Source organism: Bubalus kerabau, chromosome 9, assembly GCF_029407905.1.
Source record: "Bubalus kerabau isolate K-KA32 ecotype Philippines breed swamp buffalo chromosome 9, PCC_UOA_SB_1v2, whole genome shotgun sequence".
Lineage (NCBI taxonomy): Eukaryota > Metazoa > Chordata > Mammalia > Artiodactyla > Bovidae > Bubalus > Bubalus kerabau.
Genome location: NC_073632.1, coordinates 97,666,315 through 97,682,916, shown reverse-complemented (window position 1 = coordinate 97,682,916; position 16,602 = coordinate 97,666,315). Strand labels below are relative to the sequence as shown.

General features: G+C 40.8%; 1 protein-coding gene across 16 annotated transcripts in view; it reads left to right on the top strand.

Annotated features, from left to right (window-relative positions):
* The window catches only part of SYNE1 (spectrin repeat containing nuclear envelope protein 1), a 495,794-nt gene that overhangs the window by 170,221 nt on the left and 308,971 nt on the right, over positions 1-16,602 (top strand). For all 16 annotated transcript variants that reach the window (XM_055536003.1, XM_055535999.1, XM_055535996.1 and 13 more), the window contains 9 exons: positions 1,546-1,704; positions 1,999-2,163; positions 3,877-4,011; positions 8,730-8,888; positions 9,083-9,291; positions 10,271-10,379; positions 12,458-12,622; positions 14,192-14,359; positions 15,806-15,976. In XM_055536003.1, coding sequence (XP_055391978.1) covers positions 1,546-1,704; positions 1,999-2,163; positions 3,877-4,011; positions 8,730-8,888; positions 9,083-9,291; positions 10,271-10,379; positions 12,458-12,622; positions 14,192-14,359; positions 15,806-15,976 — 1,440 coding nt within the window. The remainder of the gene's footprint in view (positions 1-1,545; positions 1,705-1,998; positions 2,164-3,876; positions 4,012-8,729; positions 8,889-9,082; positions 9,292-10,270; positions 10,380-12,457; positions 12,623-14,191; positions 14,360-15,805; positions 15,977-16,602) is intronic.

Genomic DNA, 16,602 nt, shown 5'->3' with positions numbered 1-16,602 from the left:
TCCATCAAATAATCCTTTCACAATTAAAATTGTATTTAATATTTTTAATGATAAAATATGAGTAAGATTTTTCTAGGGCTTGCCTGATAGGTCACTTGGTAAAGAATCCACCTGTAATACAGGAGACCCCGGTTTGATTCCTGGGTCAGGAAGATCCGCTGGAGAAGGGACAGGCTACCCACTCTGGTATTCTTGGGCTTCCCTGGTGGCTCACCTGGTAAAGAATCTATCTGCAATGTGGGAGACCTGGGTTTGATCCCTGGGTTGGGAAGATCCCCTGGAAAAGGGAAAGGCTACCCGCTCCAGTATTCTGGCCTGGAGAATTCCATTGACTGTATAAACCACGGGGTCACAAAGAGTCAAATACAACTGCTCAACTTTCACTTTCACTTCAAGATTTTTCTAACATATGTTACTCTCTTACTTCCTAAATGTTCAAAATGAACAAGTATATCCTTACTCTGTCTTCCCCAAATAAAACAGAAATCTTGCTCTCAATATTTGCATCTAAGTTACCCAAACTGGTATCCATATTACCAGTTTGAACTATTTCTTCAAAGTAATCAAGGATGCTGAAGTGCAAATGGTGTAGATTCAAGTCAAAAAAATGACTGCTTGCCATGGAGCTGAATAATTTCCATGCTGTCTAAGGCAGAAATTGCCAGGATCCCAGGATATAGTCAGGTGAAAAGGCCTATGAGTCACCATTGCTTCTCATCTGCAAATGCACGACAACTGCCAAGTATTCCCAGGCCCACTAGTCTGCTGCCTTTTGTGTTAGAATCTGGGGTCCACTTGGTAGCTCAGTTGGTAAAGAATCCACCTGTAATGCAAGAATCTGCCTACAATGCAGAAGACCTGGGTTCGACCCCTGGGTTGAGAAGATGCCTTGGAGAAGGAAACGGCAACCCACTCCAGTATTCTTGCCTGGAAAATCCCGTGGACAGAGGAGCCTGGTAGGCTGCAGTCCATGCAAGAGTCAGACATAATTTAGCAACTAATCCACCAACCAACCTGGGGTCCACCATTTTATTAATGAGGTTGATAGTTTGTGAACCTTAAGAATTCAAATGTTGTATATTTTAGGATATACAAATTATGTATACTGCTTCGACTAACTCTGTAAAGTATAATATGCACTGGTATTAAATTTATTGAGGTAGATTATAGCCTGATATGTAGATTGATTTCATTATTGTTTTATACAATAAATTATGGACCTGTTGGTAGAAGGAAGGCATGCACCAGGCAGATAACAATTTTGATGCTCTGTCATTCTCTTGACATTAATAAGGTAGGCATGAAATGTAAAAGATTTCAGAAACCTCAGCGTGACATTTAAATGCCTTATATAAAAGGCACTGACTTCAGTGATTGCTTAAAATTGTGCTCTTCTGAAAAGCACCACCTCTCCATACTTTTGGTTTTACTTATTGCTGATTAAAAGCCTAAAAGCTATATAATGCTGTTAATGTTTTGTAATGGTTACTGTCATTCTTTCTTGCCCTTTTAAATACTATTGTTGTGAGTTCCCTTTTCTTGTAGGAACTGTTGGCTTGTCAAGAAAGCTGTAAGAAAGCCATGACTCAAATTGAGAAAGGCAGTCAGAGTGTTCAGAAGTTTGTGACCTTGAGCAACGTGTTAAAGCATTTTGATCAGACGAAGCTACAGAGAAAGATTGCAGATATGCATGTTGCTTTTCAGGTAGGTTCACTGCCTGCCTTAGAGACGTGAATGAGGAAGATTCCAAGAAGACTTGTAATTACCCCATTTCATGTCTTCACTCTTGACAAACAGCTCATGTACTGAGGTTGGAAACCAATCGTTTTACTTCTTTCTCTGTTATTAATTAATATTTAGAAGGATTGATTATTGTCATTATAATGACATATATTCCCTCCAAGTGTTTTTTGAAAGAAACAGTATACTTTAACAAATGACATTTTCAATGACTAGGGATCAATATCCCATTATGATTATTATTATTTTTTAATCAAGAATATGGTAAAGAAAACTGGAGATTGGAAGAAACATGTGGAAACCAACAGCCGCTTGATGAAGAAGTTTGAGGAGTCTCGAGCCGAGTTGGAGAAAGTGCTCAGGGTTGCTCAGGAGGGCCTGGAGGAAAAGGGGGACCCAGAAGACCTGCTGAAGAGACACACCGTGAGTGCATCCCACGTGGGCCCTTGAGGATGTGAGGACATGAGCAAGCCATCTTGGATGAAAACTAAAAAGAGCATGATGTTCTAATACAGAGAAGGAGATAGAGACCGGAAGAGAGAGACAGAGAGAAAGGGAAGAAAAAGAAAATGGAGGGGGAGGAGGAGGAAGGGAAGAAGGAAGGGGAGAGAAGGGGAGAAAGGGAGGGGAGAGGGAGAAATGAGCCAGGAGAAGGAACTTGTTAGATACGAGACCCGAAGAAATGACAGCAAAAAGAACCTCAGAAGCAGTTGATAAGCTGCCCTATAATTCGCCGTTCTTGAGCCCCTGGAGTAGCAGATAACCATGGGAGAGCTAATTCAGACTCTCCAAACTACTAATTCATTATTTAGCTGAAACACTCTTTCATGACCAACATATGCTTTCTAAGAAAGAAGTTTAGGGGGATGGCTAAGTCTTTGTGCTTATATCATAATTCTGCCATCTCACACATGGAATAGGTGCCATGTCACTTGAAGTTTGATAGCTGATCTACAACTTGAGCCTGTATTGTGAAGCCATCTCCCTGTTAATCATACTCATTTAAATTATATCAGTATTGAGAATATGAGTAATCTCTTAAATGGTGTATGGAGATGATTCCCTCTGACAATATATACTTTTTTCCTGAAATTTCAGTGGATATTTATGCAAGCCACACTCTCAAATGATGAATGCAATGCATTTGTGATGCAGCTGATGGATTTAGGTTTGATGTCCATGACCATCCAACATCTCATTCAAATTTATACACCCCTACTCTTCTGTTCTTTCTTTTGAATCACTGTGGCTTCCCAGCATACATAATCCTAAGACTTTGTGAGACTTAGCCATGTATATTTGTGCAGGTGTTGTATTCATCTGCCCAGGCTACCATTAAAAAAAAGACAAAAAAAAAAAAAAAAAGACAGGTTGAGTGGCTTAAGCAATAGGAATTTATTTTCTTAGTTTTGAAAACTAAGGCTGAGCTAAGGGTAGTAGCCTGGCTGGGTTCTGGTGAGGACTCTTCCTGATATGCACTTGGTTACTTCACTGTGTCCTCACATGGCAGAGATAGGTAAAGGGGAAGATCCTCAATGTCTCACCTTGAAAAAGGGCACTAATTCCTTCATGAGAGGCCCACCCTCAGATATTATCGCACCGCAGGTTAGGGCTTCAACATATGACTTTGATGGGATGGGACGGTGAAGAGGGGGCAACACAATTCAGTCCACAGTTTGTGTGCTTGGTGTGAATGTAGAAATGGCTCATAATGAACCAGCAAGGCCTGGAACACACTGCAGTTAGGGAGTGAGGGATTGTGAGGTTTAGTCCTGGCTTCCACTCTGCTCTTCTGACTTTTACCAAAGAGGAACTAAAACTCTGTCCCTGTGGGATCAAGTTTTTAGAATCTCCCATTGACTTTCTAGAATATTCTATCAACTTTAAAAACTGGAAAGACTTTTTTCTAAAAAATAAAAAAGTCCTAGTTGAATTTCAGATTCAATGGCTTCTGATTCATCACTGTGGATAATTTTAGTTTGTTCCTGAAAACAAAATGGTAGTCACCCAGAAGGTTTGAAGAGGGCAGCAGCTGGCTAAGAGGCTTGTTTAGAAGCATGACTACTTCACTGGTGTCTGATGCTGCCTTTTATTCTGCCTGACACTTGTGACCACTCTGCCCCTTCTCCATGCCAGGAGTTTTTCAGTCAGCTGGACCAGAGGGTGCTCAATGCTTTCCTGAAAGCGTGTGACGAGCTCACTGACATTCTGCCTGAGCAGGAGCAGCGGGGCCTGCAGGAAGCCGTCAGAAAGCTCCACAAACAGTGGAAGGTGAGTTGGGACCACACGGGAAGGTCATGTATCATGGATGAGGGAAGAGAACATGAGGGCGTGAGGGTTCAATGGTCAGAGAAATTTAGAAACCAGGGTAAGTTATCATAGTTTTTAATACCTTTCCCATTGAAAAAGCTGAGCTTGAATAAAACAGGAATATGATAGAATTTTGCTTTTCCTGTTTTCTTAAAGATTTTTTTAAAATTTCCTTTTGTCTCTGCTTTTTAAAATTTTTTTAATATAAATGTATTTATTTTAATTGGAGGCTAATTACTTTACAATATTGTATTGGTTTTGCCATACATCGACATGAATCCACCATTGGTGTACAAGTGTTCCCCATCCTGAACCCGCCCCCCCACTTCCCTCCCCATACCATCCCTCTGGGTCATCCCAGTGCACCAGCCCCGAGCATCCTGTATCATGCATTGAACCTGGACTGGCGATTCGTTTCACATATGATAATATATATGTTTCAATGCCATTCTCCCAAATCGTCCCACCCTCGCCCTCTCCCACAGAGTCCAAAAGACTATTCTATACATCTGTGTCTCTTTTGCTGTCTTGCATGCAGGGTTATCATTACCATCTTTCTAAATTCCATATATATGCATTAGTATACTTTATTGGTGTTTTTCTTTCTGGCTTACTTCACTCTGTATAATAGGCTCCAGTTTCATCCACCAAATCAGAACTGATTCAAATGTATTCTTTTTAATGGCTGAGTAATACTCCATTGTGTATAGGTACCATAGCTTTAAAGATTTTTTTAAATTTATTTTACGTGTGGTTGCACTGGATCTTCTTTGCTGCATGTGGGCTTTCCCAAGTTGTGGTGAGCAGGGGCTACTCTCTAGTTGGCAGTGCACGTGCTTCTCACTGCAGCAGCTTCTCTTGTTGAAGTGCTCAGGCACTAGGGCACTTGGCTCAGTAATTGTGGCACACGAGCTTATTGCCTAGTGGCACAGGGGATCCTCTGGACCAGGGATTGAACCCATATCCCCCATTGGCAGGCAAAGTCTTTAACCACTGGACCACCACGGAAGTCCTGCTTTTCCTATTTTTAAGTATTATCAATTTCATTATATTACTTAAGAGTACGCTTTCTTTTCCTGATTATTTTTGGGGATGGGAACATCAAGGCATTTAACTTTTTTAGCGACATTTCATAAACTCTTCCCATCTTAGTTATGTTAGATATGCTATTGAAATGACAAGAAATGTTTCTTATAATTTCAGTAGCATGGTGTATGAAATATATCATATGTATATGAAATATATATTCTGTATTCATATTTCATATGAAAACATCATATATATACATTATGTATGAAAGTGTGAAAGTGTTTAGTTGCTCACTCGTGTCTGACTCTTGTGACCCCATGGACTGTAGCCCACTAGGCTCCTCTGTCCATGGAATTCTCCAGGCAAGAATACTGGAGTGGGTAGCCACTTCCTTCTCCAGGGGATCTTCCTGACCCAGGGATAGAACCCAGGTCTCCTGCATAGCAGGCAGATTTTTTACCATCTGAGGCACCAGTGAAGTCCTATATATTATATATATTTGTATATAAAGTCTGCAATTATGTACTATATATAGATAGGTATATACATATATGGTCATGTATGGATGTGAGAGTTGGACTGTGAAGAAGGCTGAGTGCCGAAGAATTGATGCTTTTGAACTGTGGTGTTGGAAAACACTCTTGAGAGTCCCTTGGACTGCAAGGAGATCCAACCAGTCCATTCTGAAGGAGATCAGCCCTGGGATTTCTTTGGAAGGAATGATGCTAAAGCTGAAACTCCAGTCCTTTGGCCACCTCATGCGAAGAGTTGACTTATTGGAAAAGACTCTGATGCTGGGAGGGATTGTGGGCATGAGGAGAAGGGGACGACAGAGGATGAGATGGCTGGATGGCATCACTGACTCGACGGACGTGAGTCTGGGTGAACTCCGGGAGTTGGTGATGGACATGGAGGCCTGGCGTGCTGCTATTCATGGGGTCGCAAAGAGTAGGACACGACTGAGTGACTGATCTGATCTGATCTGATATATACATATAGATGAGTGTGTGTGTGTGTGTGTATATATATATATATATATATATATATACACGTATATGTTGGAGGTTTTTCAAGGATTTTGCCATCTGGTTTAGCTTGTTATTATCTGAAACATATAAATGAAAACAATTTATTGGTTAAGGATTCAGTGATGAACAAAGCATAATCCTTTCCCCCAGAGAGCTTAGAGTCCAGTAAGGGAGATAATTAGTTGCAAAATAATAAAAGTACAATATATAATAAGTTCCAAAAAGTGTAAGTAATACATTGATGAAAGCTTTGAAAGAGAGAAGTGGACCACTTGGACAGCAGACAAGAATAAGGCAGGTAATTAGTTTTGAGCTAGGGCCTTAAAAAGCAGCAGAGATCTGGGGGCGGCAGGGAGGAAGAAAGCAAGCTGGAGGGTGTGCCAGGGGCACGCGGGTTCCACTGGGCTCAGTGTGACTGGAGTGTCTTGGGTGCACTTGTCGTGTGGAAGCCGACTTCAGAATCTGCATGACAGGGGAAGCAGCTGTAGGTGACAGGGCCCTTTGAAGGTGTCATCCTTGGGGCAGACTGGAGGAAGCTACGCTAGCAGCAGACTCACAAGTTATGCTCTAAGGAAATATTGAGTGGTGAATTTCATATGTGTTAGCTGAAGGAGTCATGAGATCCAGAAAATATGCAGCTGGAACACTCTCCATCAAGTTGTGTCACTTTCTGGATTTTGTTTTTCTAACCTCAGTAACATAGGCTAAAAATTTCAGCCCTTTGCATAAGAAAAACACAATTAAAGAAATACCTTTTAAAATAGATAACCAACAAGAACCTTCTATATAGTACAAGGAACTGTAATCAATATTTTGTAATAACCCATAAGGGAAATAATCTGAAAATATATATATGTGTGTGTATATATATATATACATGTATAATAATTGAATCACTTTTCTGTACACCTGACATTGTAAATCAGTTCAGTTCAGTCACTCAGTTGTGTCCGACTCTTGACGACCCCATGAATCGCAGCACAACAGGCCTCCCTGTCCATCACCAACTCCCGGAGTTCCCTCAGACTTACGTCCATCCAGTCAGTGATGCCACCCAACCATCTCATCCTCTGTCGTCCCCTTCTCCTCCTGCCCCCAATCCCTCCCAGCATCAGTCTTTTCCAATGAGTCAACTCTTCGCATGAGGTGGCCAAAGTATTGGAGTTTCAGCTTCAGCATCATTCCTTCCAAAGAAATCCCAGGGCTGATCTCCTTCAGAATGGACTGGTTGGATTGCCTTGCAGTCCAAGGGACTCTCAAGAGTCTTCTCCAACACCACAGTTCAAAAGCATCAATTCTTCGGCGCTCAGCCTTCTTCACAGTTCAACTCTCACATCCATACGTGACCACAGGAAAAAACCATAGCCTTGACTAGCCGGACCTTTGTTGGCAAAGTAATGTCTCTGCTTTTGAATATGCTATCTAGGTTGGTCATAACTTTCCATCCAAGGAGTAAGCGTCTTTTAATTTCATGGCTGCAGTCACCATCTGCAGTGATTTTGGAACCCAAAAAAATAAAGTCTGACACTGTTTCCATTGTTTCCCCATATATTTCCCATGAAGTAAATCAGTTATGCTTCAATAAAAATAAAAAAGAAATACCTTTTTACTTGCTAAATTTGAATTTTTTAAAATAGATGCTTACAGAAATCCAAGCTTTTAAAGATGTCTTTGAGGTTTAACATTATCAAAAATGTACTGTGGAATAGAGACTATAATTGAAGGCTGTATTTTATTTTACATACACACACACACATACATTCAACTCTCTGAGATATAATCTGTCCTAGTCTTTCCAAAGCCTTAACTCATTTTTCTCATCAGTTATTTCAGTGTTTTATGTTAATCTTTTAAATGCCATAGGAGACAAGTAGGCTAAAAATAAATTGTACAACTAAAGGGAATGATGAAGCTTATACTTGTATTAAAGAAGAATGTAAAACATTTCCCATTGTCAGGGTGCCATTGTTCGTGTGCTGGCTTGCTTGTGTTTTCTTAGTGTATGCTCCGAGGAAAAGAGGAGATGACAGGTGGTCAGAGCCGTGGGCTGCTTAATCCTGGCTTTTTCACTAATAAGGTTTCCTTGCGTGCCCCCTCAACCCCTGTGTAGTGAACATAATATCTGTCCTTCCTACCACATAGGGCTGTTGACAAAATTTAAAAGGACACATGCCAGGGAGAGGGAGTATGGAATCAGTATGTGATTTAGAATCAAATCCAGCTTTTCTACTTAACCTTGAGCCTCAAGGGTCTGATCTTTAAAATAGGAATATTAACACCGTATAGGGCTATTAAAGTTAAATAGGATAATCACTGTGGAAACACCCAACTCACAGCAGGCTGAAAAGCTTGGCTGTGGTCCTGGTACTTGGAAAAGTACAAAGCACAGAGTCTCAATGCTGATGATAAGGGATTAAGTCACATTTGTGCTAAGCTATCCAGGTGGCTCAGTGGTTAAGAATATGCCTGCCAGTGTAGGAAAGGTCAGAGAGACAGGTTTAATCCCTGGGTCGGGAAGATCCCCTGGAAGAGGAACTATCTCATATTTTCTGCCACTTCAGTGGGAAAGGTACATGATCAGGAATGGTATCCTATTTTCCGGATTCTTCCTATGGCATGCAGGATCTTCAAGCAGAAGCTCCATATCATTTGCTTCATCTGAAGATTGAGGTGGAGAAGAACAGGTTCTTAGCTTCTGTGGAAGAGTGCAGAGCTGAGCTGGACCGAGAGACCAAGCTGGTGCCCCAGGAAGGCAGCGAAAAAATCATCAAAGAGCACAGGGTATGTCCCAGGGAGTCCCGGTGTCCCTTCAAGTATATCACTGATGCTTGTGTTTGGGTCTGAAAACACTCAATAGCTTAATTACTTTATACTGCTAGACTAAATGGGAATCAGCCATGAAAATATGGCAGTATTGTACAAGAAAATATGGCAGGATTCTCACAGAGATCATATAAATGTTTATTGCTCACTAGATTTTCTTCAGTGACAAGGGCCCTCACCATCTCTGTGAGAAAAGGTTACAGCTCATTGAAGAACTGTGTCTGAAACTTCCAGTCCGGGATGCAGTCCGGAACACACCTGAGACCTGTCACGTGACCCTCAAGGAGCTCAGAGCTGCTATTGACTGCACCTACGTGAAGCTGGTGGGAGACCCAGACAAATGGAAGGACTACACGAGCAGGTAGTTGTGGGTGGCTCCCAGAGAAGGACGTGGTCTTTCATAATTATTTTAATTCTGACATTGTTGCAAAACAAGTCATGAAATATGTTTCATCTTAAGCAATGAAGAAAATCAGATGGTATGATTGTGTACATGCTCTTGTACAAAAATGCTTCATTGAATTTAAAGAATGAGCTTCAGTTAGAAAACTGAAACGGGGCTTCCCTGGTCGCTCAGCTGGTAAAGAATCTGCCTGCAATGCAGGAGACCCCATTTTGATTCCTGGGTCAGGAAGTTCTCCTGGAGAAGGGATAGGCTGCCCACTCCAGTATTCTTGGGCTTCCCTTGTGGTTCCGCTGGTAGAGAATCCACCTGCAATGTGGGAGACCTGGGTTTGATCCCTGGGTTGGGAAGATCCCCTGGAGAAGGGAACGGCTACCCACTCCAGTATTCTGGCCTGGAGAATTCCATGGGCTATATAGTCCATGGGGTTGCAAAGAGTCAGACACGACTGAGTGACTTTCCCTTTCACTTTCAGTCAGAAACAAGAGTGAAGCACATTACTTCCAGGTGACCCAGATGTTGTCTCTTTGAATCAGAATTAGGCAATCTCTTTCATTCTGATTTCCTCATGTCCCCGCCAAAGGGACTTCTGCCTCTAGTGGAGACACATGAGGAAAGACCTCAGGTGTACCTTCCTTGCTTCCATATGCCCAGACTCTGAGATGCATTTTCTCCACCACTGAGGTCCATCTGCTCTGCTTCCCCTTTGGTTCAAGTGACTGAGCCCAGGGGTAGCCTCTCCTGCCTTGAGCTTCATGTGGAAGGAACCATTGTAGGGAAATTTGTTAATCAGTTTCCTAATGAGTTGAAAGAAATGTGTTAACCCATTTTCTCATCAGTTGATTATCAAATGTCTATGCATAAACTCAAAATAGAAAATGTATTCTAACTCTGGGCATATTTTCTCCCTTTAATAAGAAAATGCCTGTTATTTCAGAATTTCTGAGTTCTCCTCTTGGATATCTGCAAAGGAGACCCAGTTAAAGGGGATTAAGAATGAGACCATTGATACTGCTAATCAAGGAGAAGTTAAACGTGCTCTGGAGGTAAGTTCTGGGCCACTTTTTTTGTTACTAGAAAACAACTATTAATAAAAAAAAAATAGCAACAGTCTAACTGATGTCTTGTTTTCTTTCTATAAAAAAATTGACTTCCTGAAAATTGTCTTAAAATAAGTCTCCCCCTGTTACTGTGGAGAACTGTAGGGGTGTTCTCTATGGAATCATTGTTAGCTCTGAGATTTAGTCATGTTCAGTGGTGCTTCTAATACCTCTTTAGCTAATGGGGAATCTTGCGAGGAAAATTGTATGCGTGGGCGCACAACACAGTGGAGATCAAGAACAGTCATGGAAAACAAGAACACTGCAGGTTTTTGTACATTTTCAGCCACTCAAAAGCTGGGTTACAGAAGATGAAAGAACTGGGCATGGTCTCTAAGCATCGTTTCTATGTCACTTGCAGCTTGGGTTGGATCAGTCCCTGTGAGCATGGGTACCGCCTGATAAACCCAGCCAGGGCGACAGAACCTCAGGCCTGAATCCAGTTTGCAGTCTGTGAATGGCACACAGCAACCCTCTCCCTCTTATCTTGGCTCCTGGCTTTGTAGACACGCGCTGTTGTGTATGTTATTTATCTTTCGGTATTTTGAACCACTGCAAGTCACAGAGTTGTTCATGAGAATATGTTGTGTTGTTTAGTCGCTAAGTCGTGTCTGACTCTTTTGCGACCCCATGGACCTTAGACCACCAAGCTTCTATATCCATGGGATTTCCCAGGCAAGAATACTGGAGTGGGTTGCCATTTCCTTCTCCAGGGAATCTTCCCCACCCAGGAATTGAACCAGAGTCTCCTGCATTGGCAGGTGGGTTCTTTACTGCTGAGCCACCAGTGAAGCCCTGATAAGAATGCATTTCCCTTCTATTCCCATCCTCTGATTTTCATTTTTTCCCTATTAAATTTATAATCCCTTGACATGCTAAAAGTACTCAACAATACCATGTCCGTCTGTAGACGGATGTCTATGTTTGCTCTTGGTTGATGTTATAGTACCAAAAAGTTCACATCTCGGAATGAAGAAAGCATTTGCTTCTAAAACCAACTATTTCCTCTATAGGTACTGGCCCTGTAAGACCCTCTTGTAGCAACACAAGCAGTCAGAGTCCACAGCTCTCAGCTACCCAAAGCAGGTGCAGGAGGGAGAGGCAGCCCCAGGCACCATTCCCCTGGTCCCCAGTCCTACAAATGCTGACGCCTAGGGTCTTTCTGGTATCATCTTAGCCAGTCAGTCTTCTCTTCCTGGTTTAGAGCTGAGCTCCTGTTCGTGCACCTTACTATCTGGGGTATTGACTTCCAAAAACCAACCAAAGTAAAACATAAAATATGAGCTAATGAAGTGAAAATAAATCTTTGTGCTCAGCTGCTCAGTCGTGTCTGACTCTGCAGTGCCATGGACTGTATCCCACCAGGGTTCTCTGTCTGTGGCACTTTTCAGGCAAGAATACTGGAGCGGGGTGCCATTTCCTACTCCAGGGAGCCTTGCTGACCCAGGGATCAAACCCGCATCGCTTGTGTCTCCTGCACTGGCAAGTGGATTCTTTACCACTAATACCATAAATCTTTAGAGCATCCATAATAATATTCACCAAATAAATTCTTCAATAAAAGAAACCCACTAATTTAAAAAAGGACTCTGTCACTTTTTTTTTTTTTTTTTTTTTTCAAAAAAATACACTGTTCCTTCCAGCTCACAGAAAATACGGTGAAAAAGTATATGTTATAATTTCCAGTTCTGGTGTCACATATTCTAAAGTACTTTTGGAAGCATCTTTGTGTGATCAAGGAAATATCTGTAAATAGGTAGATAGTTACAGAGGGAATTTTTTGGTGTAGAGAACACTGATTTTACACATCAGGTTTTGGCATTGGGGAAACAGTTCCTTCTAGCATTCATAGACTTCGGTTAAAGACGTGAACAAAAAGTGAAATAAGCAGGCACTGTGTTGGTGAATGAATTTCTGGCTCCTCTACCTCCGTGTTACAAACCTTCTTAGGTTGAGTTCTTTTGTGCTGGAAAGTTATGATTCACAGTTTTATTTTGCTCATCAAAAGTGTTCTTTCATTCCAGGAGATCAGAAGTGGTATTACCAAAAAAGGGGAGACTCTCAGCTGGCTGAAATCCAGGCTTAAAATTCTGATTGAAGTTTCTTCTGAGGATGAAGCCCAAAAGCAAGGAGATGAGCTGGCAAAATTATCTAGTTCTTTCAAGGCTCTCGGGACTTTGTTGTCAGAGGTAAGCTATTTATTCACATGCTAAACAGAAGCTCTGGCTGAAGAGTCTGGAAGATTCCTTTGGGTTTCAGTTTAACAAATAATTTTATTTAAAATGTGTATTAATTGTTTAAACCAAATGGTTATAACAAACACTTATGTATATGAAGATTGGTGGGGAAGATGAGCAGAATCTTTGCTTTGGTAGTCTGTGCCATTACTGGATATGTTATTAATAGTTCAGGTTCACCATCTATGTTTAAAGTGCAAAGCTTCTAAATCCATACTTTTACTAGAAGCATTATTTCATGGTCAGTTTCAGGTAAATTACAGAGGTTAAGAACCCAGGTTTGAGAGTCAGACAAGCCCACTGGTAGAGGTTAACTCTGCTACCCCATTTCCTACTTAACCATGAGCTTAAAATGGATAAAAATACCCCAAAAGTTAACTTCAAGAATTGAATGCAATACTGTATGTAAAGCACTTAGTACAGTGCCTGAAGTGAAGTGAAAGTCACTCAGTCATGTCCGACTCTTTGCAACCCCATGGATTATATAGTCCCTGGAATTCTCCGGGCCAGAATACTGGAGTTTTGGGTAGCCTTTCCCTTCTCCAGGGGATCTTCCCAACCCAGGGATCGGACCCAGGTTTCCTGATTGCAGGCAGATTCCTTACCAGCTGAGCCACAAAGGAAGCCTGTACAGTGCCTGAACAGAGTTAAATAACTGATGCTGTGCTGCGCTCGGTTAGCTCCAACTCTTTGGGACCCCATGGACTGTAGCCCACCAGGCTCCTCTGTCCAGGGAATTTTCCAGACAAGAATACTTGAGTAGGTTTCTGTTTCCTACTCCAAGGGATCTTCTTGTCCCAGGGATTGAAACTGCATCTCTTGCATCTCCTGCATTGGCAGGAGGATTCTTTGACCACTGAGCCACCTGGGAAGCCCAAATAACTGATAGCTAATAATAGCAACACGTTCATGTTGAGCCAGCAGGCTAGTAAAATCCCTTTTAGGCAAGATCTACTCACTTTAAACTTCTTTATATACATTTCAATGTTTATAGTCCTTTGAATACTATACAAGACCATCTATTTCATTTCTAGTAAGGCCACATTTGGCTTCCCTGGTGGCTCAGCAGTAAAGAATCCTCCGGCAATGCAGAAGCTTCGGGAGATGCGGGTTTGATCCCCGAGTCAGGAAGATTCCCTGGAGGAGGGCATGGCAACCCACTGCAGTATTCTTCCCTGGAAAATCCCATGTACAGTGGAGCCTGGCAGGGTACAGTCCATAGGGTCGCAGAGTTGGACACAACTGAAGCAACTTAGCATGCACACACAAGGCCACATTTACCCTTAGCAAGAATATTTTTACTGACCCAGTTGTCCTACGAATCTGATGACTTTGTATTTTGGAAGATAATGTAAGAATGTAAAGTATAGCGAATAGGTATCAGGATTTCTTGAAATTGTTTATAAACTTGCATAGAAAAAATAATCATTTGGCTGACATAGTTCCCTGATTCTGAAAGATCTGAAATTCTCTATAGATGTTCCTAACCTAACAGTTTGATTGATTTTCATGAAAATCTAGGTTGAAAAGATGTTAAGCAACTTTGGAGACTGTGTCCAGTACAAAGAAATAGTCAAAAGTTCCCTGGAAGAGTTAATCACTGGCTCTAAAGAAGTCCAGGAAGAAGCCGAGAAGATCTTGGACACTGAAAATTTGTTTGAAGCACAACAACTACTCCTTCATCACCAGGTAGAATGCCTCTTTACTCTGGAGCATTTACGCAAAGTCGATTAGTTACTGAGAACCAGAAAGATAAAGAGTAAGGCTCTCCACTGACTTGAGCGGGGAAGATGGGGAGCTTGGGAAGGAACTCAGTCGAATAGTTAAAAGAACTTGGCACTTCTGTTCTCTTTATTAAATAGTAAATATTTCAGAATATCTTGCAAGAAAAATTCTTAGCCAGTGTGGTTTGATGATACTAAAATGTTCAAGGAATATTGTGGAAGGAAAATTGATTTAGCTATGAAAACTTTCATAAAACACTAAATTATCCTTTTCTTAATAGAGAAGGAAAGCATAAACAAACTATCTCATATTTGAGATGACTATTCTTTTATTATGTTACAATCCTTGATCTTCAGTTTACAACATTGAATACATCCTGGTTTGGGAAATTATAACTAACATGAAGTACCAGTCCTTTCTAAAGAGTGTGCTCCCACAAAGGATTAAAAGTGGAACCAAAGAAGCTCTGGTACATGTATTGATAATTAACAATTTTAATCAGCTTTACTTGTCAAATTCAACAGAAGTGAAAGTATGATTCAAATTAATCTAATGGCAGAATTTTAGCTAACTTAATGTATAGGAAAATGTTAAGTAATTGTCTAGTAATAATATATCAAAATGGAAGTTGCATTGAAGTAGTTGTAAAAGAGCAGCCTTTAGACTTCAAAAAAATGCTTAGTGCTATATTGTTCTCAATCACTGGTAAAAGTGTTGTTTGGGTTTCAGTTTACTTTAAATTAGAGAAATATGAAATTATAGATATTCACAGTAATATAGTAATATTAAAACTCTTCATTTCTTGAACCAACTGCTTGGTTATATGGTGTGTTTACTCTGTGAAAATTCATAAGTTGTATTTTGAGATTTGTGTACCATTTTTGTACATCATACTTCAATAAAATATTTATTTTAAAACACATCTTTCCTCAGATATCTTAGCATATTAATAATACTGAATATACCTTGGGCTTAAATCTCTTCATATTAGCATTTTGAGAACATGATTGATTTTTAAAAATTGGAATTGGGGCTTTGTGTTTTTAGGCAGAATATAGTTCTTCAGGGAGAATTATGTCAAATGAATAGTTTTGCCAGATTCCATCTGGGTTATTGCATAAAATATTACATGTTGTCTAAATCTGCACACAATTAAAACACTCAGGCCAAATTAATTATGTTGTTTCCCATTAAAAAACATAAAATATTTATAAATAATGCCCATCTTTGACTATCACAGAGCCTTCATTACCATCTTAACTATCCATCTTAAGTTTAAAATGCAGTTTAGGTCCCTGCTCAGGAGATTTTACCTTTCTGTACCTCCATTATAGCGTGGGTGTTTATGTCCCTACTTAGTTGCTTAAGAGAGTTAACATTTCTATCCATCTGTTGAACAAATGGTTCCAGCAAAAGACAAAGAGGATCAATGCAAAGAAGAAGGACGTGCAACAACAGATCACGCAGGCTCAGAAGAGAGAAGGTGGGCTGCCTGGGCGAGTCCAAGAGGAGCTGCAGAAGCTGGAGAGCACCCTGGACAGCGTGGAGCACAGTCGGGAGAAACAGGAGCGCCGCATCCAGGTAGGAGACCGGAAGTTACATTATAGGCTGCATTAACTTCCGGGTCACAAGTTACCTCTCCTACTAGCGGGAGCGAATATTTATTTTTCCTGTCTCTGAGGTGCCAACGTTCAGTTAAACACTTCATGAGTGCTCTCTTTTAATCATAGCATCAGCTTTGTGAGATGGGTACTGTAATTAACACATTTTTCAAGAGTGGATGCTTAAAAATAGAGAGTTTGAGGATATTCCCTGAAAATCAATAATAAAGCTAGTGTTTGAATCCACTCTTGTTTGAATCCAGAAATTTGTTGCTGGATAATTTCACTTTTCTGGACAGTCCAACAGTCATATCTTTATGATTTGTTGTGCCCTTAACACATACAAGTTAATGTGTTCTTGGATTTTTACTTCCACCTATTGACTGCCCACTACTGTTTCCGAGTCTCTTCTCTCTCCCTCCTTCCTTCTGTCTCTCCCTTCTCTCTTCTATCTTCCCTTTACTCCTTTATTTTCTTGAGACACATTGAAGAGTTTCTTTCCTTTGTCCCATACCTACATTAAGTAGTATCCTTGGATTCATAGGGCTTTGTAGCAGATAGAAAATTTCGAGTCCTGGGCCACATATTCTTTTTGTAGGTGAACTG